General features: G+C 39.2%; 2 protein-coding genes across 4 annotated transcripts in view; one reads left to right on the top strand and one right to left on the bottom strand.

The window, feature by feature from the left end:
* Positions 1-12339, bottom strand: part of LOC108305767 (APAF1 interacting protein) — a 31256-nt gene extending 18917 nt beyond the window's left edge. For both annotated transcript variants that reach the window (XR_005200670.1, XM_017530528.2), the window contains exon 1: positions 12156-12339. Coding sequence is in view for 1 of the 2 variants with exons in the window: in XM_017530528.2 (XP_017386017.1) it covers positions 12156-12212 (57 nt within the window). In the remaining variant the exon portion in view is untranslated. The remainder of the gene's footprint in view (positions 1-12155) is intronic.
* Positions 12340-12410: 71 nt separating this feature from the next.
* PDHX (pyruvate dehydrogenase complex component X) overlaps positions 12411-25162 on the top strand; it is a 79787-nt gene continuing 67035 nt past the window's right edge. For both annotated transcript variants that reach the window (XM_017530527.2, XM_017530526.2), the window contains exon 1: positions 12411-12732. In XM_017530527.2, coding sequence (XP_017386016.1) covers positions 12570-12732 — 163 coding nt within the window. In that variant the 5' untranslated portion in view covers positions 12411-12569. The remainder of the gene's footprint in view (positions 12733-25162) is intronic.

The following is a 25162-nucleotide window of genomic DNA, read 5'->3' as shown; positions in this document are numbered from 1 at the left end:
TTAGCAGATCAGGCAGCTAAATCAGTAGCAAGAAAGCCTCAAGACATCAACATACTTCACACCCCTCTAATCTGGGAAGGCTCCGTAAGAGAAATTAAACCTCAGTACTCCCCTATAGAAATAGAATGGACCACTTCTTGAGGGTATACATTTCAGTCCACCGGATGGCTATAGTCAGAGGCAAAACTCCACTTGCCAGCCTCCAGCCAATGGAAAGTCCTTAAAATCCTTCACCAAGCTTTTCACTTGGGAAAGGATAAAACTTACCAATGTGCCCAGAGATTGTTTTCAGAAGAGGGCTTACTAAGAACAGTCAAGTTGTTAAGCAAGACTTGCTTAACAAGCAAAACTTGTGAAGTCTGTCTTAAAAATAATCCCCTGAACAGGTGATTCCTTCCTCCTCAAACCCAAAGAATAGGAAATTATTCAGGGGAAGACTGGCAAATAGACTTCACCCACATGTCAAAGACAAAGGGCATTCAATATCTGCTGGTATGATACCTTCATTAACAGGGTAGAAGCATTTCCATGCAGTACAGAAAGAGCCTCTGAGGTACTAAAAACATTACTTAATGAAATAACTCCCAGCTTTGGGCTACCTAAGTACCTTCAAAGTGACAACGGGCCCTCGTTTAAGGCAGCTGTCACACAAGGGGTCTCAAAAGCAATAGGCATAGAATATCCTCTCCATTGTGCCTGGAGACCCCAATTCTCAAGGAAGGTAGAGAAAACTAATGATATTATCAAGAGACTCCTCAGAAAATTATCCCAAGAAACTCACCTTCCTTGGGTCACTCTTCTTCCCATGGCCTTGCTATAAATAAGAAATACCCCTTCAAAATTAGGTCTTAGACCTTTTGAGATGCTGTACGGATGGCCTTTCATTACCAATGATTTTCTATTAGATTGGGAAACCTCTGAGCTAGTTAAGCATGTAAACTTCTCTGGCTCACTTCCAGCACAACCAGCAAAAGCCCAACCCCAGGAAATTGGACTACCTCTATCAACTCAGGAGACTGGGTACTCGTAAAGGCTCTCCCTTCTCTCTCTCCCTTTCTCAGCCCAAGCTGGGAAGGACCTTACACTGTTCTTCTTTCAAGCCCCTTGGCAATAAGAGTTGGCAGGAATCGACTCCTACGTACATTTATATTTGAGTCAAAGCCTGGAGAGCTAAGGGAGCAATGACCCCTGACAGCCTAGAGGAACGTCCTAAATATCAATGTAAAAAAACCAGGAGATCTTAAGCTGAAAATGACAAAAGACAAGTAACTGAATGAGAACTACTCATCTTAGCCTCACTCCCACCTCACCAAATACTTTTTGTCGTCTGTACCTCTCCTTTTGAGATTTGGCACCAAATATTATAACTTCTTTTTGATAAAGATTATTTACTACGCCACCCTTGTGGGAATTGCTTTACTCACTCTACTATTTGCAGTAGGACTACATACTGTAGCACTTCAGGGTGGAATATCTGACAGAGAATCTCAATTACTGTAGCATTTTGCTTAATTATTATCATCATAGCAGGAATAACAGTTACTAAAAGGAACTAAACGTATGCGTTTTACTAACCCTCAGTCTGATAGGACTTTTTAATCACTTAGTAATACATCACACCCTTTAGCTCCTGCAATATCTGCCATGGCCCATTTGTACAACAAGACTAATTTTTGGGTCTGTCCTAAGAGGTTTGCTCAGTCCAATGACAGTAAGGAAACTTCCAATGACCCAGAACTCACCGTCTTAGGATTCCCTTTTTTGGCTTTACCTTTAAGCCTTAAAGACCTATCAGGCATAAATTGGACATGGTATGGGAACACTTTCAACTAGGTAACTAACTCCTCTCAGGAGAACACTCTGTTCCTAGTGCCAGAGAACACTCTTCTCCCAGTGCCAAAGAACACCCTCCTCAAAGATAAGCTTCACATCCTCAGGTTGGGAAAATTCAACCAAGTAATAGCAAATGCCTCCCTCTGCTTTAAAAGCAGGGGGGAAGGGCCATATGTGGGAGATCTCAGACATTGTAACATCACACCTGTAACTGCTAATAGTTCAAAGATTTGGGGAGGAGAGTGCAGCAAGGGTGATCTAAAAGGATCAGAAGCCCTAGTGGAGGGCTTTAAGAATCTAGACTCTCATTCTTATTGGAAGTCCCAATGGAAATGGCATGCTCTAAGTGACCACCTTGACTATATTGTAAAGAATAACACATGGGCCTTTCTGAACATGTCCCCTCATTAGATTCCAGACGCTTATATGATGTTTGCTAATAGTAGTGGCTTACACATCTGTGGTCAAACTGGAGACATCTGGACTAAAAGCCCTTGCCACAGGATCATCTGAAATATTGACCAGGGCATATTATGTCTCTAATTTTTCAAAACTCCATTTGCCAGGTGGACTCTTCTCACTCAGCATGTCAAATCCCAAATGACATCGTAAATATCCTAAATATGGATATCCTCATCCCAAGAATGCCCCTATTATATGTAAAGACGGAAAATTTTTAAGATATGAGAAAAATCTGCCCATGTCTCTCACAAGCCACAATTTAGAAACATGCCTTCAAAGAACAGGACTAATTTTTTTTTTTTTTGTGGCTCCTGGATACACTTAGTCCTCACAAGGCATTGGGAGGGAACTTGTACTACAGTAGCAGTAGCTCCTGACTTATTTTTAAATTCTACCAAGATGGCAGCATCATCTGGGGTCATCCCTAACTCAGGCTCTTTTCTAGAGACTACACTATCTTGAATATGCTGGACAAAGAGATCTATAATTTCTATGCCCTCATATGGAGATTTAACTGAAAGGGCAGACCGGGGAGGGCGTGCACATACCATCTTAGAAGAACCATGAATGGGAAATTCTACAGCCAGACTCTAGTCTGGTTTATGGGGATCCCTCTCCCTGAAAGATCAGTACTTAATATTTCTATTATGATGCAATGAGGGTGAAAGGCAACTGTAGGTGCCATAAAGGCACAATAGCAATCTATAGATTTTCTCTTTCACCTCAGTTGTAGCGCAGAATAGACGGGCCTTAGACGTCCTTACAGCTGAAGTAGGAGGTACCTGTGCACTTTTAAATGAAACATGATGCTTCTGGATTGCCACCTCTAGTAAAGTAGAGGAAAATCTACTGGTACTTAAAGATCAAATCAAAAATCATTGACAGGCTACGAGAACATGCAATCTTTAGCCCCAAGAGGCTACAATTCCTCTTTAATGAATTTCAGTCTTCTTTATAGAATTGGTTAGCTACTTTATTAAGGCCCTTCTTGCTTATATGTCTTATAGTAATATTTGGACCTTGAATACTCAATACTATAACTCAAATTGTTTCCTCTCATCTAGAAGCAATCAAACCAAATGGTGCTCCCAAACTGAACCACACATGGACATGCCATTCTTCCGAGGACCCTTAGATTGACCCCAGGAGGAGCCCTAGCCTTGATGCCCCTTTTCAGCAGGATATAGCCAGAAAGAGTCCTCACCCTAAACTCCCTAACAGCAGCTGGGGTGACATTTCCTCAGAAAGGGAATATTATAGAAATTATTAAGGAAAAATTATGTTGGTATTTCATATATCTGGCCTTAAGAAATCTAGTCCAAATTACCTTTGTGTGCATAATTTGCTATTTCCTTGTTTAGGTATGTAAGTGATATTTTAATTACATCTTAAAATACAGCTAATGGGAAGACTCCTGCAGTCTTCCAACCCTTAAAACCACCAATTTACACAGCAAATTGCAAACATTATAGAAAATGGTCTTTTATTACAGGTCTCCCTTTTCTCTTTTGTCTTTTCCAGTGCAATTATCCACAAGCTACAGTAATAACAATAACAAGGCAGCTGCTGTTAATAAATTTTCAACCATTGAGACCCATGAAATTAAAATTTCGAAGAAAATTATCACTTAGCAGGCACCAACAGAGATATACGTGGTGAAAATGAAGTCATTTAAACTTTCCAGAAGAAAGTAACTACCAGAACATATATTTTAACAAGAATTGACAAGAAGGAAAGGTTTGGTTAGTATCTAGCTCTCGCTTGAATGTCAGTATTACTTTCCTATTATTGCTAGATCTGGTTTTCAATTATAATAATAATTTTGAAATATGTATCTAAAGATTGATTATAATAACTATTTATAGGAGAGGTTCTATAGTAAGGAGAAAACATATTTACATAATTTACATAATGAGAAAGCATTTTGTACATACCAACATCATTAAAGTCTAACAAGTTTTGATTTGGTACTTTACTTTTCCAATTTTTTCAATCTAGCTATTTTAAGGAAGTCAGCCTGGCTTGTCTCTGAGATACCTACTCACAGCCAACAATGGCTCTAATCCACCGCCCCCAGTGCCCCCTATCTTTTCTTTCAACTTAAGCAAATATAGGCATACATTCCTCAGATATAGGTTTTCCTGGGAGATTCTTATACAAGTATAAAAAACATGCATCAAAGCTATTACTTAACTTATCAATAAATTGGGAAACTAGTAAGATGTTACAACTGATTCAAAAGAGAATTTAAAATATACATATATAAGTAACAAAGAATCCTGACTTAGCAAAATTGGGCAATATCCACAGGTTAACAATAAAATGAATCTCCACTGAACACAACTTGCATTTCCATTTCCATGAACAATAGCGACCTGAATAACTGTCAGGATTCCTCAACTGAGAGTTGTAAAATAGCATAATAACTCCAAGACAGTCAGTAAATAATCTTTTTATTTCTTTCAAAGTCTTTCACTTATTTTCCTGACACTGGCCTTAGGAAGGGACTGAATGGAGGCACAGCAAAGATGTGTCATACTTTCTGTCCTTGGTCTTTACTTCGTTCTGTACATTTGTTGCAGTTGCCTCTCTGTGCATATTGGTTTTTACTTGAATGCCCCAGCTCTCCCTTCTATCTTCATCATACTTAAAAACCCTCTTCCTCCTCCTTGTCAGACAAGTGTTGATGAGAAATCAGAAGACATGGAGCCTGTTTTCAGCTTTGACCCCCCAGTAGCTGTGTGCCCTAGGGCAAGTCAGTGATATTTTCTGGGCATTAGTATCCTTATATTAATAATCTGGATCAGTGACCTCCAGACTTCTAAATTTCAACACCAGTAGTTTGTTCTATGTTGGTATTTCTATTATTTCTATTAATGAAGGATAGTGGGAGTATACACTGGGTAGGTGAAGAGGAGAAAGGGCATTTCAGTCAGAGAGAATGCTCAGTAGTTGGAAGAGGCTAAGTCTAAGCCTCCCTTTTACCTCCATCCTCCAGAACCTGATGCTATGCACAGGGCTTTGGCCTATATTTTACAGATGACTGAAAACCACTGAGGAGTTTGAAACGTAAGATATGTGTTAAGAGTCTGTTTTTGAAACATTTGCACAGTGGCAGTAAAGAAAAGAGGCTGAAAGGCAGTGTCCAAGAAAGTGAAAGCCAAGAAGAGCAAGGAGGCTGCTGAAAGAGCTTAAGAAGGAAATGGGAAGGGAGGGAAGGTGGAGATGCATTTGGAAGATAAAGGACTTGGGGTGAGAAAACTGAAGGGGAGAAAGGAAAACTTCAAAGACTCCCAAGTTTGTGGTCAGCTGAGTAGCTGAGTGGATGATAACATTCACTGAGAGATGGGTCAGAAGTATTACTATGTGCTGAACACTATTCTAGGCCCTGGGAATTCAGCCATGAACTAGACCTGAATTCCCAGGGCCTGACCTAAAAGAATTCACACTCTAGGGAGTTTTAAAAAGGTATACACAGAATACATAAATAAATTGTAAAAAGTGCCAAGAGGGAAACAAACAAAGGACTTGAAGAAAAACGGCAGGGGTCAACTTTGATTAAGGCAGTCAAGGAAGGCCTCTCTGAGCAGGTGGCATTTAATCTGGGACCTAAAAGTCATGAACTAAACCAGTGTGTGATGAATGAGTATGTACGCACGTGCACGGTTTGGTTTTGGGGAGAGGCAAGTACTCCAGGCAGAGGAAATAGCAAGTGTGAAGTCTCTGAAATGAGCAAGTACTTCACAGATAGAAGATCAGTTGGCTAGAGCAGAGTGAGGAAGTACTGAGAGCGGCAGAAGATAAATTTGTAGGGGCCAGATCATGGAAGGACCTGAAAGCTGATGAGAACAGTCTTACCAGAAAGGAAGTGATTCCTAATAAGAGACACGGGGAGAGGGAGAGAAATAACTATAGAAGGTGAGAGGGCTTGGAGATCCTGAACTCTAGTGGAGGAACTGGGCTTCTTCCATTTCATGAAATAAGGAGAAGCTGGGTTCATGTTCCAGCAGATTGGTAGGTTTTCGTGGTAGGAAGGTGAGGAAGTTCATTACCTAATTACTTCTATGGTCTGAAGTATAAACAAAGACATTAGCTAGGAGTATGGAGGGTGTGAGAGGCTTGACAACAGAATGAAAGGTATAAAATAGTCATCTCGGGGAGTGGAACAGTGAACTACAAGAGAAACAAAGAAGGGCTGTTGGGCAGCATTAAGTGCCAATTTGAGGTTGAAATCACGAAGCAAGGCCAGACAAAAAGTTGTGCAATATTCTCCAGCAATGTTCAGCTGCTCAATGCAGGCCCAAAGAAGTGGGTGGCAGGGTTCTTCCTGGCTAAAGGTTTGGCTAGGCCAACTGCATATGTAAATTAGATCAACCGTGATCTTCAGTAACAACTGCTTCAGTAGACTGGGTGTGGAAGCCGAATCGCAGTGGGCTTCACTCACTTTCATTTAGAGGTGAATGGAACTTGGAAGCATGGAGTTCTAATGACTCTTTCAATAGTGTTGCTATAAAGAAGGGCTAGACAGGGAAAGAGAAGGGAAAACTGGTTAAGACAGTTTTCTATCACATGCTGAGGGGTAACATTAGGAGACAGGGAGAGATTAAACATATAGGAGAGCAAAGGTCTGAGAGGTCAGCCTTTGTAGAGATAGAGAAGCTGGCATTAGAAAAACATGAATGGGAAGAAAGGTAAAGATGCAGGTAAGTACGTAATAATATTAATAATGTAATATTAAATATTGTAATAATACCACTGATAAGAAGAATTGCTAATATTTATTTATTGAATGCTTATTTTGTGCCAGGCATTCTTTTAAAGGCTTTATATGGACTACTTTACTTTATCCTTATAACAACCCTATTGTACTACGCGAGGTTAAGTAACTTGTCCAAGGCCACCCAGATAGCAAGTGGCAGAGCCAGGATTTGAACCCAGGCAGTCTGATTCTAGATCCTAGTCCTTAACCTTTACATTATACTGCAGATGGGAAGAGGAAAAAATTAAGAAATTTGCACCGAATAGCTTTCACTTTCTTTGTGATTTTGGAGGCGAGGTCACCTTTGAAACAGGTGTGGGGTGGAGGATGGGGTCAGATGGTGAGGTTATGGAACAGCCACTTATGGGAATGTAAAAGGAAGCTCCCCAGAGGACTGTCACATGCTACTCAGAGGCCATCTGCAGTAGGACACCAGAATATTTGTAGGTACTAATTCATATGGTTGAATATACCCAAAAAAGTATATGGTAAAGGGGTAGGGGTTGGGCAGAGAAGGAGATGACCATGGGAATGGGATGTTAGAGTGAGGGGGAGGTAAAGATGAACAGCACTGATGAGGTCAAGGAAAACAAAGAGCAAGGTGTTGGATGTCCTTGTGTTGTAGAAATATCAAAGAATAGATATACATTCAGGGTCAACATATATAGGACACTGTGATAGTTAAGGTAAAATTGAAAAAATAGAAGTAGTCTCTACCTGGTTTTTCTCGGCAACTAAGCAGAGCTTCCTAAAGGGTAGGGAATGAGCTCTTGGTACAGCCATACCTTCCACAGTACTTTACTCAACAAACATTGGTTGCATTAAGATCATATCCTTTACATTAAAAAGTCCTGTATCAGAAGTTACTGTATTTTGTTGACTGCTTCAGGCTCACAGGAAGTTATTTATTTGGTCTACACAATGCTTAGAAAAGAGAGGCTATACTTTAAAATCAAGAGATTTCATATAAAATCTGAGTTTCCAGTTTTGTTTAAAATAGCAGAACTAGACAACAGGCATATAATACTCCCACATAGCAAAAAACAATCAGTGTTGTATAGTGTTACCTCTTAAGATAGGGTAAATGCTGGGCCTATTATATTCTTTTTGGTTCCATCTGGCCAATCTACAATGCCATATTCTCCATATAGCCTTCCATGAGTCACTATTTGAAATGACCTTCCTCTCCCTCTGTACTTGCAAAATACTTTGTCATCCTCTAAAGGAACTTCGTCCTTTCCTCCAATGCCCCACTGCTCATTACTGGTATATATTAATTATAAATATGCATTTACAACTGCCAAAGTTTCTGAAGGGTAGGAACAACAACTTACTAATGTTTGCATTTTTCAGCCTAGACTTTAATATATGGTTTCTGGGTAAATGCTTTCTCTTTTAAGGAAATACTCCTTGACTTTTGCTGACGTTAAGAGAAAATCAGTTCATGGGCCAGTCAGTAGAGTTTTAATTTCAGAACTGTAAAATCAGTTTAGAGATTGTTGTTATTTCGAGTCTGCCCTGAAAAGAATACACTTGATGCTTGAAGAATCTTTAGAATTCAAGAAGCAAGTCCATGTAACACAAATCGCTTGGGAAAGTTACTGCAAAGGATAATAAAAAATTATTGAAAGGGCTACAGAGGGAGGCAAATAATATGGGTTCAGAAAAGTGTGTCTATCAAAGACAGAATAATAAATAAATAATACAAAGGTCTTGAGAGGGAAAGTTTTGGTGAGCAAGTCTTCCAAATCTTTATCTCCAATCCAGCTCTCTCTCCTAGCTTGAAAGCAATACCCAGTGTGATGGTTAATATTAAGTGTCAACTTAATTGGATTGAAGGATACAAAGTATTGATCCCAGGTATGTCTGTGAAGATGCTGCCAAAGATTAATATTTTAGTCTGTGGGCTGGGACAGGCAGACCCACCCTTACTCTGGATGGGCACAATCTAATCAGCTGCCAGCATAGCTAGAATACAAGCAGGCAGAAAAATGTGAAAAGAGAGACTGGCCTAGCTTCTTAGCCTACAAGTCTCTCCCGTACTGGATGCTTGCGCCTCCAACACTGGACTCCAAGTTCTTCAGTTTTGGAACTTGGACTGGCTCTCCTTGCTCCTCAGCCTGCAAACGGTCTATTGTGGGATCTTGTGATCATGTGAGTTAATACTTAATAAACTTCCCTTTATATTTTTTACCGTTAATTCTGTCCCTCTAGAGAACCCTGATTAATACACTCAGTGTGTAGTACCACGTTTTGAGCATGTATCTCAAACTCAACATGTCCACAATACAACCATCACAAACTGCTTCTTCCTCCTGTATTCTCTTTCTGGTAGACCATCAGGCCCCAATCACTAGATTAGAAACCTAAATTCATTCTTGATTTCTTTTCTCACTACACACATCTAATCAATAACCAAGACTTCCTGATTTTATTCCCTCACTCAGACCACCAGCATCTCTTACTTGGATTACTACTACAACTTCCTAGTCTGTCTCCATGCCTCTAGTCTTTTTAACTCTAGCCAGCAATCCCCAGGCTTTCTTTGGTCATCTTGCTGATTATCTCAGAACCCTTAGTTTAAAAATCTAAGATTTGCTTATCAGGCCCTTTAGGTCTGGTCCTAGCTTTTCTCTTTAGCTTCATCTCTTCTCAAGTCCCTGGCCACTACTTTATGTTCGAGAACACCAAACTTAATATGGTAACACATCGTGTCCTTGTTCCTGAGATTGTGTACATGCTACTTCCCCTGCTTGGAACATCCTTACTTTCATCATATGTGGTTATGTCTTCCTGATTTTTTAGGCCTCAGTAGATACTTTCACTTTTTCCTGAGATATCCTCTAACCCATTCAAGTGCATGCTCCTAAACTACCTTGAACTTTCCCATCTATGTCTTGCTGTCATGTCATACTATGTCATATTGTCATACCATCCTTGTCTCTTCACTAATTTGTATCTCCCACTCTACAGCATGTTCTATGGGAGAAGGAACCAGATCCAGCTTGCACTCTTAAATCCACAATGCCTGGCACATAGTAGGCACTCACTAAATATTCTTTGAATTAATCACTTACAGTTGAACACGCCCCTTCCTTAACATCAAAGAGACTGTCTCTTCCAATTGTCCACGACTCCCTAAACTACAAAATTTTATAATTTTTTAAACTTTTCTTACTGCTGTTTTTATGTATTTGTACAAAACCAGACAAATACAAATATCTAGAGAGGCTCATGTATTTAACTGGATATGCAAATCTAGTGTAAGTAGTGGAAGCTGTGGTAATCCGGCCTGCACATACCCTTAGTAAAGTTGAAGGTGGTGTTCACTAGTAAGTGCAATCCAGATCCCACGAAGAAATAAGGGCCCAGGCCAGGTGCAGTGGCTCAGGCCTGTAATCCCAGCACTCTAGGAGGCCGAGGCAGGTGGATCACCTGAGGTAAGGAGTTGAAGACTAGCCTGGCCAACAAATGGCCGAAAAAGTACATGCAGCGTGAGGGTGACTTTCCCTTTGACTTTGGCTTAAGGAAGATGGAGGTAGCCAAGGAGCAACCGCTCAAAGCAAAACGCTGGATGCTGAGGCACAGCTCTGGTTTGTCAAACGTCTCCGCAAACGCCGAAATGGTGAAACCCCATCTCTACTAAAAATACAAAAAAATTTAGCTGGGCTTGGTGGCAGGCGCCTGTAATCCCAGCTATTCGGGAGGCTGAGGCAGGAGAATTCCTTGAACCCCAGAGGGCAGAGGTTGCAGTGAGCCACGATCGCACCATTGCACTCCAGCCTGGGCGACAAGAGCAAAACTCTGTGTCAAATATATATATATATATATATATATGTATATGTATGTATTTTTTTTAAGCCCATGAAAACTTCAAGCCCATATATATGTGCATGTCATACTATGTCATATTGTCATACCATCCTTGTCTTTAAGCCCATATATGTATATGAGCTTAAAGTTTTCATGAACATTGAGTGCAGCAAACAAAACATGCCTGTACACCTGCTGTCTATGGGTCATATCTAGTTTGAGAATCCTTGTTTATTCTCAAGTCCCTTGATTAAGGCTCTCTTTGATGCTCATTTTGATGACATTACACTACGATTTACTGATTGAGGGTATGATCCTTTCTCCATACACACCTGCGTAGGATCGATCTCCAATTATCAGTCCTATCTCCAAGATCATCTCTCTCCCATCCAATCTTGCCTATCCAGCATTCTATTTTTAGAGTCGTCTTTGCTAATTTGGGCAAGTCATTTATTCACACAAGTCAGTGGCTGACAAATGTTTAGCAATAAAATCTCCCGCAAACTATTACTTTTTAATTAGGACTTTCAATCCTAACAAAGATATACATAGGAGGAATAAGACGGGGGGAATAAGGAAGCTAATTTCAGGGGGTTTCCCTGCTTCTTAGGTGAGGTTTATCACATTGTGCTGAAACTGCTTATTCGTCTAGTTCTCCAGACCGCTATCTGAACGCGTAGAAGGCGCTCCATAAAACTGTTGGTTTGTGTAAATTGCCGAAAAATACATGCAGCCTGAGGGTGGCTTTCCCTTCGACTTCGGCTTAAGGAAGAAGCGTTCCCATAATCATCCCACAATCCATCTAAACGGAGGTAGGCAAGGACCAACCGCTCAGAGCAAAACGCTGGCTGCTGAGGCACAGCTCCCGTTTGTCAAACGTCTCCGCAAGCGCCGAACTGGTCGCCAGGGTGCAGAAAAGACGCTCGGGGAGCGCGGTCTTCGCCCCACCTCCACTTCGGTCCTTCGCGATTCCTTTTCTAGCTGCCTTCCTGATAAATACCCGCAGAGGTCACCTCAACGCTCTCCTCTCTTCCATTATTTGCTCCTTTCCAATGTTTGGCACCCAGCTGCCGCCATCGGAGCGCCCTGCTCGGGACCACGGATCTCCGGGGGCCTCAGCCTCGCTTCCGAACCCGAAGGCCGCGGTGCACTCGGGTAGCTAACGGCCAGACCCGAAGCCCCGCCCCGCCAGACGTCCTGCCCGCAACCCCGAGCTCTGCTCCAGCCGCCGCGTCCCGACTGGGCCTCCCCTCGTCGGAATACCGGGCACCGGCGGCCCCGCCCCTACCTGCGCGTCGCTTCTCCGAGAACAGCAGTCTCCCTCCCGAACATCACAGCCAGACATGGCCCAGAGGAGGAACCCGCGCGGCCTCCAGTCCCCGCACAGCTTTACCCGCGGCGCTTAGCCTGGGATCAGGGAGCTAGGCCGCAAATGCAATCAGGCGGCGCTGAGGGCAGCCCGGGGGCGGGGCGAACGGGGCTGGAGCCCGGGTCTGGTAAGGCCCCGCCGGCTGAGATATCCAGCGGCGCAGAAGACTGCGCGGGAGGCGTGGCCAATGTGGTTGGAGGCGGGGCTAGGAGGGCTACAAATTAGATCCAAGGAACCGCTAGCGTCTCGGGGCGTGGCCAACGATGCGGGAGGTGGGGCCATGATGCTGGACATCAGGCTGTGCTGTAGACAGCCCGTGAGAAAGCCTTGAAGATGGCGGCCTCCTGGAAGCTAGGCTGTGACCCGCGGCTGCTGCGTTACCTCGTGGGCTTCCCTGGCCGCCGAAGCGTACCAGGGCTAGTGAAGGGGGCTGTTGGGTGGTCTGTAAGCCACGGATCTAGTTGGAGATGGTTTCACAGCACACAGTGGCTTCGGGGTGAGTGGCCGGGGCTCGCTCAGCTTCTCTGTGTAGTTGAGTGATGGGTCTGGGTCGGGGCAATCTTGAGGGCCTGCGTCTGGGTGTGGAGGTGCATGGGCTCTCTGTTCCCTTCTCTCTTTCTCGGGATGGGGTCCGCTGACTTGGCCTATTGCATGCCGTGAAAAGCTTTCTTGGCGGCTAGGGGTACTCGACTCTCTCCCGGGCCCCCTGGTTTGTATGGTTTTGTGACCTTGCCTTGGAATTTGGGTTGTGAGGCGCGGAGAGGGTTCCTAAACGCTCCTCCCTGAGCCCCGTTTCCAATCAAGACTCAAGTTTCTTTAGTTAAGTTGTTAAACGTCTGGGACGAGAAAAAGCTGCCCAAGATTGCCGTAATTGAAAAGCCACTGTTGGGAGTTCTTAACTCATTCTCTAGGCCTGTCTCCATTGGAAAGTATTTTCATCAAGGCCAGTCGAGTTTTACCCCCACGCCGTGACTCGTAAAAGACTTAAATTTGCAAGTTCCTATGGCATCACAGAGATCCAGGAGAATATTTTAAGCAAATATTCGCTTGAAAGAGTGAAAATTTAGGAGCTAAATCATACCAAAACGTTTATTATAGGAAATTGTCGTTTGGTCATGATACTGATACAGTTAACACAATTCTTGCAGTATTTAACAGTATGTAAAAATGCAGGCCAGGTATTATTTTTCCTTATTTGGGGAGAAGGTTGGAGGGAGGTGAGGATGGAGAATAGGACTGACGTTTCTTAGTATGACGTATTACCTGCCAATCATCGTTCCTGGCACTCTACATAATGAATTTTAATTTAAATAGTTCTACTAGACATTGCCTTCATATTCTGAGCTACTGAGGCTCAGAAAAAGAAAATTCCCACAAAGTCATACAGTAAGATGAGTACATTGAGTTTCCTAAAGATTCAGTAATGGGAACAATTTATTTCAGTTTTTTTGGTGTAATGTTTCATAACATACTCCTTGGAGCAGTGGTGCTTTAACAGTGTATATAGAATTCTCTCTCTTCCCTTCTCCAAGTTCGTTGAAATTAAACTTTTTTACAGCTCCTAGAGATTCGGTCTGGTCTGGTGTGGGGCTCAGAAATCTGCATTTTACAAATAATGTAGGATGAGTTTTGATGTTTTATTTTGACATTTGATTAGAAACCTTAATATAATTTTTAACCTTAATTTTCTCTTGCCATGTAACAGCATAGTCATAGGTTGTGGGTATTAGGATGTGAATCTCTTTGAGGCATGGCATTCTGCATGTGAAGCTGTAGAAAGTATTTGGAAATACTAAGTATTGGGAAATTTTGGACTTTTTTCAAATACCAAGTGAAAATTTATCCCCTTCTGACTTTCATCTACATGCAGATTTTTGTTTTGCCATGCCAAAAACACATGGCAATCCTTGAACTATTTGTCTTACAAACTGTGAGTTTACCACGGTGTTTTTCTCTGCGCTTGGTAGAAACTGTAGTTTCATAAAACTGAGCAACTATTTGGGTTACTGTAGACTCTGTAAATTAAGTACATTTATTGAACTGTTTCGTCTTTCACACAAATATCCAGGATTTAAAAATTTGACAGTTGGAACTACCTTTGGAGTTTTGGTTTCCTTAAGAGGTGCTGGCAGTATTTTTATGAGCTGTGACATATGCCATTTTCTTAGCACTTCCTAGAATTTCTCATTCACTTCTTACATAACTGAGTAAAGTTGGCATCATCTGCATTTAGTTGGACAAAAACACCAAGACTCAGAGAAATTGTGTCTCCTAAAGACACACAACTATGTTAATGAACTGAAGTGCATGTATACATTTTTTATACATATGTTAGTTTAACAAATCTTTAATTTGTATAATTCTCTCGACAGATTTATTGAGAATGCAGAGACTGTCTTTTTCACCACTTATATTGTTGAAGAATGAGTGAATACATTAGCATCTATCAGGTGCCAGGCACATGGTAGCCTGCTTGGGAAGTAGTGGCCAGCTGAATGAAACAGATTCTCAGTGTTTGCCACGTGGCACATTTAATCATTCTTAGCTCCCGGACATACAATACAAAAGGTATTTATAGTCTCCTTGGGGACATAAACAATAAAGGCATGATTTCAGTAGTGTATACAGTAAGCTCAGAGGGGTTAAGTTTGAGATGATGAGGAAATAATATATAAGGCAGCTTCCTAGAGGAATTGATGACAGCCCTTTAGGCTGAAGGAACAGCAGAAACAAAGACCCAGAGGTCAGGGTGATATTTATATAATTGACACAGAATCTTAAACAGTTTTTCAATCTACCCTAGACAGTTAAATTCAAAGAGTTTCTATTGCTGCCCTTTCAGAGTAGGTAGTATGATTTGGAATATAATAAGATGTTAATTAATAATATTGGTTTTGAGTTGTCTCTGAAGAATAGCATGTTGAATTTAAAATAACTTGTGAATAGAAAAGTAAATGAGGTTCAATCTTGGTGGTGATTTGCCTAATATATAATTATAGACCTTGCATATTATAGATGTTAAATAAACATATCTAAGGAAGCTAGAAACCTAGGAAGTTATAAAAGAACACTAGAGTCTACAGTAGGATTGCAAGTTGGCAATCCCAGTGAACTGACCCACATTGTTTTAGTAGAAAAATTTATGACAAAATTTTAAAATCAGGAGACTTTACAGAAAAATCTAGATTTTTGTTTTAACTTTAAAATTAAACCCTACATGGTGACAGTTGCCTAACACTGGGTAATGATTGTTCTTTTTAGGTAGGAAATTACTTCCTACTTTGTCACTATCCCCCCTACCCTGTATTATACCTCAGCAAGGCTGAATGTCCCTTGGTATTTGCATCACCTCTAGTTGTCATTTTTTTTCCTTGTACCCTTATTTATATGGAAAGCAGAAGACAAATGACCAAGAGAAAGTGGGAGAAAGCAGATATCGTGTATGTATGTAAAGGAGGAAACTGCTTATCCATTTAATATGAAAATAAAGGATGTCAGAATCTAAAGAAAAAACCTTTAAGATGCTAGTCCTCTTCTCTTACCTGCCTGTTTTGTGTAGGCATCTGAGTTTTTTTTGACAGCAGTGCTATAACAAGGAGAGAGGGAACTTGTTTGATAAGAGTTAGTGGTATGGTATTTCTGCCAAAACACGGATCCTCTTTTAGGCCTGGTTCTTATTAAGTGCTTACATACCGATAACTGATAAGATTGATACTCTTCTTCAAATTCACATTTAACTGTGGAAACAAACACATAGAATAGCTATAGTAAAAGTAGGGTTTATTAAAAGGGCATCACTTATTAAGGGGAAACCGTAATTATTCCATCTATTTCTTCTAGGGCTCCTATTATTTGCCTATGGGGAAACCATAATTCCATCTATTTCTTCTAGGGCTCCTATTGTTTGTCTTCTTTCTCTTATTTGTTTTTCTCTGCATACTTGCCAGTCTGTTTACTCCTGGCTTTTCTTTCTCGTTGTTAGCTTGCCTTGCCTCAATGGTCATTCAGGCCTTTACGCCCAATGCTCTGTCAGTTTAGTTTAAGTGCTCACCATCATTTCTGTAATCTCCTTCCAAATTCCTTGAATAGAGAAACTGACCCAATATAGATGAGTTGTGCTATAGGGGATGCAAGGCTGATTTCTTTCGAAGGCCATGAGTTGAATATTTTCTTTAAGAAAGTAGTATAAGTTGAGGATCAATGATTGTCATGTTTGTTGCTATGACCATCTGACTAAAATAGGCCGGTAGTGCAGTAGTCCTTTATGTTAACAGTTTGTACGCTAAGTAATGACCAAGCAAAATGTATCATCATGTAAGCAAAGCAGATCTAGGCTACTCAGATCAGGATGTTTACCCATCCAAAGAAAATAGGGCAGGGGTAAATGAGATCTTACTACAGGTAGCAACAGGAGGGACTAAGAAGATTTAGATGATCAGGAAATACTTTGTGTATTTTATTCTCTATAAAGCAGGGTATTAGAGAAGTAGCCATCACATACTGAGCTCACTATATTTGCATTACTTCTAACCATTCTAAAAACCCTGCAAGGGTTTGTCAGGTTTCATAGAAGAAGAAATAGAGAGGTTTTAGCATTTTGTCCAAGGTTAGTGGATAAGTGAATGACCCCTTTGGAACTATGCACATGATGATATCCAGAGGAAGAAAAGAGGATCTTTCTTCTTGGATGTCTTTTTTGCAAAACAAAGAAACATCTTCTGTTACCACAGCAGAATTTCCTTATATTGTATTGACCAGAATTGGGTCATATGCCCTTTCTTAAGTTAGTCACTGGCTTGACTTCACTGGTGTGACAAATGGATAGACTTTGACTAATCAAGGGACTGGGTGTGGAATCACTAACTGTTGAGTACATATGCACAAGAAAAATAGATAGTTGAACAAAATTGGGCTTCTACCAGCAAGAAAGAAGTTTGGGAATAATAATTAGAGAGCTTACTATGTACTATGCACCCTTGCAAGCACTTTACATGAATCAGCTCATTTAATATTCACAACTTATGCCATACTCTGATAAATAGTTCCAGTTTTAACCCAGATCTGACACCAATGCCTGTTTTCTTAACGATGATCTACCTCAATATCAAGTGATAATTTGATTATAGTTTTCAGCAGAACAGTGTCAGCATGCTGATGTTTTGTTCATGTGTACATTCTATAGGAACACTTCTGCTTTTTTAAAAAAAAAATAAAATCAGACATTGTAGTTATAACTGCATTGTACACTAGCATTTCTGTGACAGCCTGTCATTTTATAACAATTAAGGGCACCAAAATTCTTGACTAGATGTAAGGGTAGTAGGACTATTTAAGAGTTAGAGTATATATTGACCTCCTCTTATCTGTAAATTTCTAAGATGATGTACTCTTAAATATACCTTCTCATTGTTGTCTTGAACTTAATTTGCCTTTTACAACAAAATATGTAAGTCCCCAAAGTATCGTGTATGTGTATGTGTGTATTCTTTCGCTTGGCTATAAATGGAATGGTGATTTCTTTTTGCTCTTGTCTGAAAATGGCAAAGTAAAGTGAGATTCATGTAGAATTTTAATATAGTTTAATACCAAGAAGGCCATTATTACAAGCTGAAATCTCTTCTAAAATGTTTGGTTTATTTCATTCAAAGAAAATGTGTTCTACACCATATGCTGTCTAAAAATTCCAGCTAACCTCTTTTCTAATGTGCCATTGGATACTAAGTACAAGTATAAAAATATGTAATCTGTAGATTCTATAAACAAGATGAGGTATATAGTGATTCCTTCATTTTTTTGGTAGGCAGTACATTTACTATAGCTAGTGATCTGTTTGATACCTCTCTGTTACTCTATAAATCAAGGACTTTATTCTATTATATGAAACATTTCTAGAGAAAAATTAGGATCAACAAATGTGTAATTCAGGAAATACTGCTTGGGAATCTGTTGGCCCTGGTTTTTGGAGGGAAACAAATCTCTTAGACAACTGATAAAAGCTATACCACTTCTTCAGGAAAGTGCATACATGCAAAATTTTGTATATAATTCTGAGTCCAGGGGACTTAGATCTCCCTGTAATTTATCCATAAGTACCACATAGTCTAGAGCCTATTTCCATAAACATTTTGCTCATTTCCTAGCTTTCTGTTTTTTGGATAATAGGCATCCTAATGGATGTTAAGTAGTACGTACAGTACAGATTTTGTTTTTGTTTTCCTGTCTTTATCAGGTAGAATCTTGGCTCTCATAATTTTTTGATGGTCTAATGACACTTTTATCTACTGTGTAGTACTTGTGTATTTATCTTCCCATCTAAATTGCAATCCTTTTGAGGTCAAGATTCTGGTTGGTCTAGGGCTAGGATAACAGGTGCTCACTAGGAATTTGCAAAATGCCTAATTTGGCTTTTAGTTTTGGGAGTGAATAGTATGACAGTACTGAAGGTAAAACATTTGCCAGTGATTTTAATGAAAGCTTGGTTTTTAAATATGAAATATAGTTGGAACAGAGATCAAGAATTAGTATACATTAGTCATGAGAACACTGCTGAATTAGGTAAAGGAGAGAGTAAAAAGGGAAGCTTCAAGTTCAGGCTGGGAAGGTGAAAGGAACCTGTGAATGCATCTCTCATTACTTCAGGAAGGAACTGAGATATTCTACAATATTGTGACATCCTACAATGTTATAGGATATTATGATATATCTAGCCAGCTATCCAGATGCCTCCATCAAAAATAAATAGCTGCCCATCAAAAATAGCTAACATTTTAGAGACTTACTCTTTGCCAAGCCCCATGTGTTACCTTATTTTATTTATTTATTTATTTTGAGACAGAGCCTTACTCTGTCACCCAGGCTGGAGTGCAATGGTGCAATCTTGGCTCACTGCAACCTCCACCTCCCGGGTTCAAGCCTCCCAAGTAGCTGGGACTATAGGCATGTGCTACCATGCCCAGCTAATTTTTGCATTTTTGGTGAAGACGGGATTTCACCATGTTGGCCAGGCTGGTCTCGAACTTCCAACCTCATGTGATCTGCCCCCCTTGGCCTCCTAAAGAGCTGGGATTACAGGCATAAGCCACTGTGCCCAGGCTACCTTACTTCTTTACAAAAATCTATTTATGTCACCATTTTAGAGAAGAGGAAGCACACATACATTGAATAAATAACTTGTAGGTGGTGGATCTGAAATTTGAGCCTACACAGTTTGATTCCAGTGTTTGCTCTCTAAATCACTGTGGTATTCTGCTTCTCGAGTTTTTTTTTTTTTTAAATTAAATATTTTACTAAATAAGTATTTCATTTAGCACAGTAGTAAATGCATATAGTTTAAATGGTACTGAAAGGTTTGTAACAGTACAGCGGATCTCTGCCCCATCTCTCCCAACTTCCCCAGTCTTCCTTAGAAGCAACCAGTTTTGTCTCTTAACTTTCTTCTGTCATTTGCTCATCTCCCTGATTCTATTTTAGCCAGTATTGGTGGATGACTGCCAGTCAATGCCATCCTCTGTGTTTTCCCTCTCCAGTGAAATTGTTTTGTGGTTCTTGCTCAAATATTCAGTGTTTACACTAAACAAATATGCGTAATTGAGGATTGTCCCATATTTTGATTGTTAGCTTTGTTTTTGCTGTAGTTATTGCTGCCTCTTTAATTTTTAATTAGGTTTCTCTGTGACTATTTCTAATTTATCTAGCACTGTGTAATAGCTTCTCCACACAGTTTTCTGTAATGTCAGCCACATCAGATACTTTCTCAGTTAACTTATTTTTGCAGTTTTGTGTATCTCCAGCTGGGTAGACTGAACCTCAGACTCTTCTTTTTGCCCTCTCCAGAGAAAACCAGCTTCAGTCTTCCGTTGAATGAGGGTGGGGTTGTTACCTACCACTGAATTAAGTGGGGGGATCCAGGTATCTGTCTACTTTTCATACAGCAGCCACCCAAATCCTCCTTGGCTTAGGATATGGCTTTCTGGGGTCTCTACAATTAATTATTATTTATCTATTTACTTTTCTGCTTCCAAAATTATGTGCCATTATTTCTTCTTTTCTCTGTCCTTGTGGGTTTCTGTTTAAAAATAACAAAAACAAAAAGCACACTTTTAAACTTAGGTAAGTTTGGAAAAGGAAGTAAGATTGGATAAATTTATTGCAGAAATATATGAAAATGTAGGTTATCAGAAATAAAAGCAATAATAAAAAGACCTTATAGTAAGATAAGTACTAGTCATCACTAGCTAGAGATGACTACTGTTGTCATTTTGGAATATTTCATTTCAGTCTTTGTGTGTGTACAAGCTGGGCAGGTAGAAATTGGATAATGCTGTATACAAGTTTGAGCATCTCTAATCTGAAAATCTGATATCCAAAGCTTTTTGAGCACTGACCTGATGCTCAAAGGTGATGCTCAAAGGAAATGTTCATTGGAACATTTGGGATTTTGGACTTTGAGATGAGGGATGCTCAACCAGTAAGAATAAATCAGATACTCCAAAATCTGAAAAAAATCTGAAATTCAGAACTCTTTCTAGTCCCAAGCATTTCTGATAAGGCACACTCAACCTATATATATTGCTTGTGGGTTATCTTTTTTATGTTTGTTAGCATGCCGAGAGCTATAAATGCTGTTTTCACATAAACTATTGTGCAATTATTTTCTGTTGTGGTCCATTGACATTTTCAGTCTATTTTTATGCCAGTACCACACCAAAATAACTATTTGAACTAAGAAGGCTTATGTGACAAACGGTCATTAAAAAAAAAATGCCGTAACTGCCTTTATTCCAAGTATTAACGTTATTCTGTTCCTAGTGCTGATTTTTAAATTACCTTTACTTTATTCTGCTTTATTTCATCCAACCTGCAGATGGCAGAATTGTTTTATTTGAACAGCAATTTTGAATGCTCCATTTTATTTCATGTGTTCTGACATTGGAATGAGAAGCGATTAAATGAACAATCTCTTTCCCAATGAAAGAAGAAGCAAATTAATGTTAGAGACAGGGAGCCACACTAAGAAAATACTGGGTACTTTTTCATTTGGTCTATCTTCATTTCATGATTTTTGCGTGCTTGGATTATAGGCCTGTAAATGAACTAGAGAATGATGTGTAAGCTGTACCTTATGTAAACTGCTGAATTTCCTTAATTACTTTAGTCAGAGGGAGCTTAAATCTGCTTCATATTAACTGTAAAGCAGTTTATTTTGCATTTGTATTTTAGGAATTTGCTTGTATTATTACTATTTTTTTAATCTGGAGACCTTTTTAGTGTTCATGTATAAATCATCAATTTAAAGCTTTGATATGATTGAGTTTGCTGAAGTATGAGTGTTTTGTTCTTAAAAGAAATACTTTAGGGAACAAGAAATTAGAATTAGATTAGTGTACCATATTTGAAATTGAAGTCAGATATTATGCTATAGAAAAATTGGAAGAGCAGATTTGAAGGAATGGAGGAATTGCTTAGAAGAACTACTGTGAAATTCAGTGATTGATAAATTACTCATGTGGCAGATATGACAGGGAAAGCAGCAATGTACTAAGCAAACATTTTTACTTCATTGTGTCATTCTGTTGATGTTAAAAAAGGTAAAATAGTTCTAATAAGTCATGAGACTTAAAATCAGCACATTTAAATGTAAACTACTGGACCACATATGTTACAATAGTCATCTTAAAATTTTAAAAATGTTTTGTAACTGCTGTGGAAGGGTAGACTTCACAAGCCAATTAGGTATAATTTACTAGCTTTATGAGGAGGAGCAGAATACTAAAGTACTACAAAAGCGTTAAATTCTGACTAAATTTTGAGTACCTTGTGAGTACTAATTGAAAAACCTGTATAATGATTGCAGCAAATGGCTTACCCATAGTTGTGCAAAACTAATATTGGTAAGAAACATAATTGGTGCATATTTTAAGGCCTTCTTAATTTGACAAGAGAATGGTAGAATGTACTGCTTATTGGAATGAGGAGGGAGTCTATATATAATTTCAAATGCAAATTAATATTAGGTAAAGGTTAAAATTCCATTCAAAGGCGTCTGGGAAAGTCTACACTATCTCAGTAGAGAGGACTACAGCCATAAAGGGCAGATATTAATTATGTGCAGCCCTGTCACTTTTGAAGCTGATATTATGATTGTGTAATTACTTTCCCATCAGAAAAATGCATCTGGAAAAGATATCACATGGTGTTCTAATCAAAAGAGGGTATGATATACTAGAAAATATACTGCACATTTAACTCTCCATAATAAGTGAGTATAATCAATCCAGAGATAGTATTGAATAATGGAGATGTCCAAAATATCTTTCTTTGGTTTTTGTCACCGTCATTTCAGAGTAAAGATAGTGATCTACAAAATTTTTGTATTATCATAATTGAGATAAGCAATTTCAATTCATTTCATGAAGGGTGACTGTGTAAGGAATGATTATATCCTTTTTATTTTTAAAATATGAAAATTTTTGAGTTTTTTGATGTGGTAACTTAGAAAATAATACTTAACAAATGCAGAGGTTTCATAATATAGTCCTTAATGTCAAGAATAATGGAAATGTGAAGGTCTCTTAGGTGAGAGATTATAATAGGAGATAGAATTACAAAATAAATATGAATTGTGTCATAACAACTGGAACCAAAGCATACAAATTGGAATCTGGCTATAGAATCATTGAGGTCCATTTAGCTGCTTCTTTGAAATTGAGCACTTTGATATATAAATGTAATTTGTATATATTTATGAAATATTCTGTTCATAATGCCTGGCTTGAACTTTTTGTTAGAAAGAACACATTGGGGCTTTTTTTTTTTTTTTTTTTTTTAAGGTTTTGTTTTCAAAAAGAGTTATGGTGCTAATGATTGTTTCTTTTGCTGTGCATAAACTGTTAAGTTTAATGAGATCCCGTTTGTCTATTTTGGCTTCTGTTGCTGTTGCTTTTGGTGTTTTAATCATGAAGCCCTTGCCTATGCCTATGTCCTGAATGGTATTGCCTAGGTTTTCTTCTAGGGTTTTTATGGTGTTAGGTCTTGTGTTTAAGTCTTTAATCCATCTGGAGTTAATTTTAGTGTAAAGTGCCAGGAAGGGGTCCAGTTTCTGCTTTCTGCACATGGCTAGCCAGTTTTCCCAACACTATGTGTTAAACAGGGAATCCTTTCCCCATTGTTTGTTTTTGTCAGGTTTGTCAAAGATCAGATGGATGTAGATGTGTGGCGTTGCTTCTGAGGCCTCTGTTCTGTTCCATTGGTCTATATCTCTGTTTTGGTACCAGTACCATGCTGTTTTGATTACTGTAGCCTTGTAGTATAGCTTGAAATCAGGTAGCATGATGCCTCCAGCTTTGTTCTTTTTGCTTAGGATTATCTTGGCTATGTGGGCTCTCTTTTGGGTCCATATAAAGTGTTTTTTTCCAGTTCTGTGAAGGTCAGTGGTAGCTTGATGGGGATAGCATTGAATCTATATATTACTTTGGGCAGTATGGCCATTTTCTTGATATTGATTCTTCCTAACCATGAGCATGAACTGTTTTTCCATCTGTTTGTGTCCTCTCTTATTTCCTTGATCAGTGGTTTGTAGTTCTCCTTGAAGAAGTCCTTTACATTCTTTTTTAGTTGTATTTCTGGGTATTTTATTCTCTTTGTAGCAATTGTGAATGGTAGTTTGCTCATGATTTAGCTCTCTGTTTGTTATCGGTGTATAGGAATGCCTGTGATTTCTGCACATTGATTTTGTATCCTGAGACTTTGCTGAAGTTGCTTATCAGTTGAAGGAGGTTTGGGCTGAGACAATGGGGTCTTCTAAATATACAATCATGTTGTCTGCAAATAGAGACAATTTGACTTCTCTTTTCCTAATTGAATACTTTTTGTTTCTTTTTCTTGCCTGATTGCTCTGGCTAGAATTTCCAATTCTATATTGAATAGGAGTGGTGAGAGAGGGCATCTTTGTCTAGTTCCAGTTTTCAAAGGGAATTCTTCCAGTTTTTGCCCATTCAGTATGATATTGGCTGTGGGTTTGTCATAAATAGTTTTTATTTTTTTGAGATATGTTCCATTGATACCTAGTTTATTGATGGTTTTTATCATAAAGGGCTGTTGGATTTTGTTGAAGGCCTTCTCTGCATCTATTATCATGTGGTTTTTGTCTTTGGTTCTATTTATGTGGTGAATTATGTTTATAGATTTGCATATGTTGAACTAGCCTTGCATCTCCGGGATGAAGCCTACTTGATTGTAATGGATAAGCTTGTTGATGTGCTGTTGCATTCGGTTTGCCAGTATTTTATTGAAGATTTTTGCATCAATGTTCATCGTGGATATTGGCCTGAATTTTTCTGTTAGTTGAGTCTCTACCAGATTTTGGTATCAGGATGATGTTGGTCTCATAAAATGAGCTAGGGAAGATTCCCTCTTTTTGTATTGTTTGGAAGAGTTTCAGAAGGAGTGGTACAAGCTCCCCTTTGTACGTCTGGTAGAATTTGGCTGTGAACCTGTCTGGACCTGGACTTTTTTTGTTTGATAGGCTATTAATTGCTGCCTTAACTTCAGTCCTGGTTATTGGTCTATTCAAGGTTTCAACTTCTTCCTGGGTTAGTCTTGGGTAGGGGAAAGTGTCCAGGGAATTTATCCATTTCTTCCAGATTTACTGGTTTATGTGCATAGAGTGGTTTGTAGTAATCTCTGATGGTAGTTTGTATTTCTGTGGAATCGGCGATGATATCCCCTTTATCATTTTTTTATTGCATCGATTTGATTTTTCTCTTTTCTTTTTTTATTCTAGCTAGCAGTCTATTTTGTTGTTCTTTTCAAAAAACTAGCTTTTTGATTTATTGATTTTTTTTTTGAAGGATTTTTTTGTGTCTCTCCTTCAGTTCTTCTCTGATGTTAGTTATTTCTTGCCTTCTGCTAGCTTTGGAGTTTTTTTT

This window comes from Cebus imitator, unplaced genomic scaffold (assembly GCF_001604975.1).
Source record: "Cebus imitator isolate Cc_AM_T3 unplaced genomic scaffold, Cebus_imitator-1.0 Scaffold66, whole genome shotgun sequence".
In the NCBI taxonomy this organism is placed as follows: domain Eukaryota; kingdom Metazoa; phylum Chordata; class Mammalia; order Primates; family Cebidae; genus Cebus; species Cebus imitator.
This window is presented reverse-complemented; position numbering and strand designations above follow the sequence as displayed.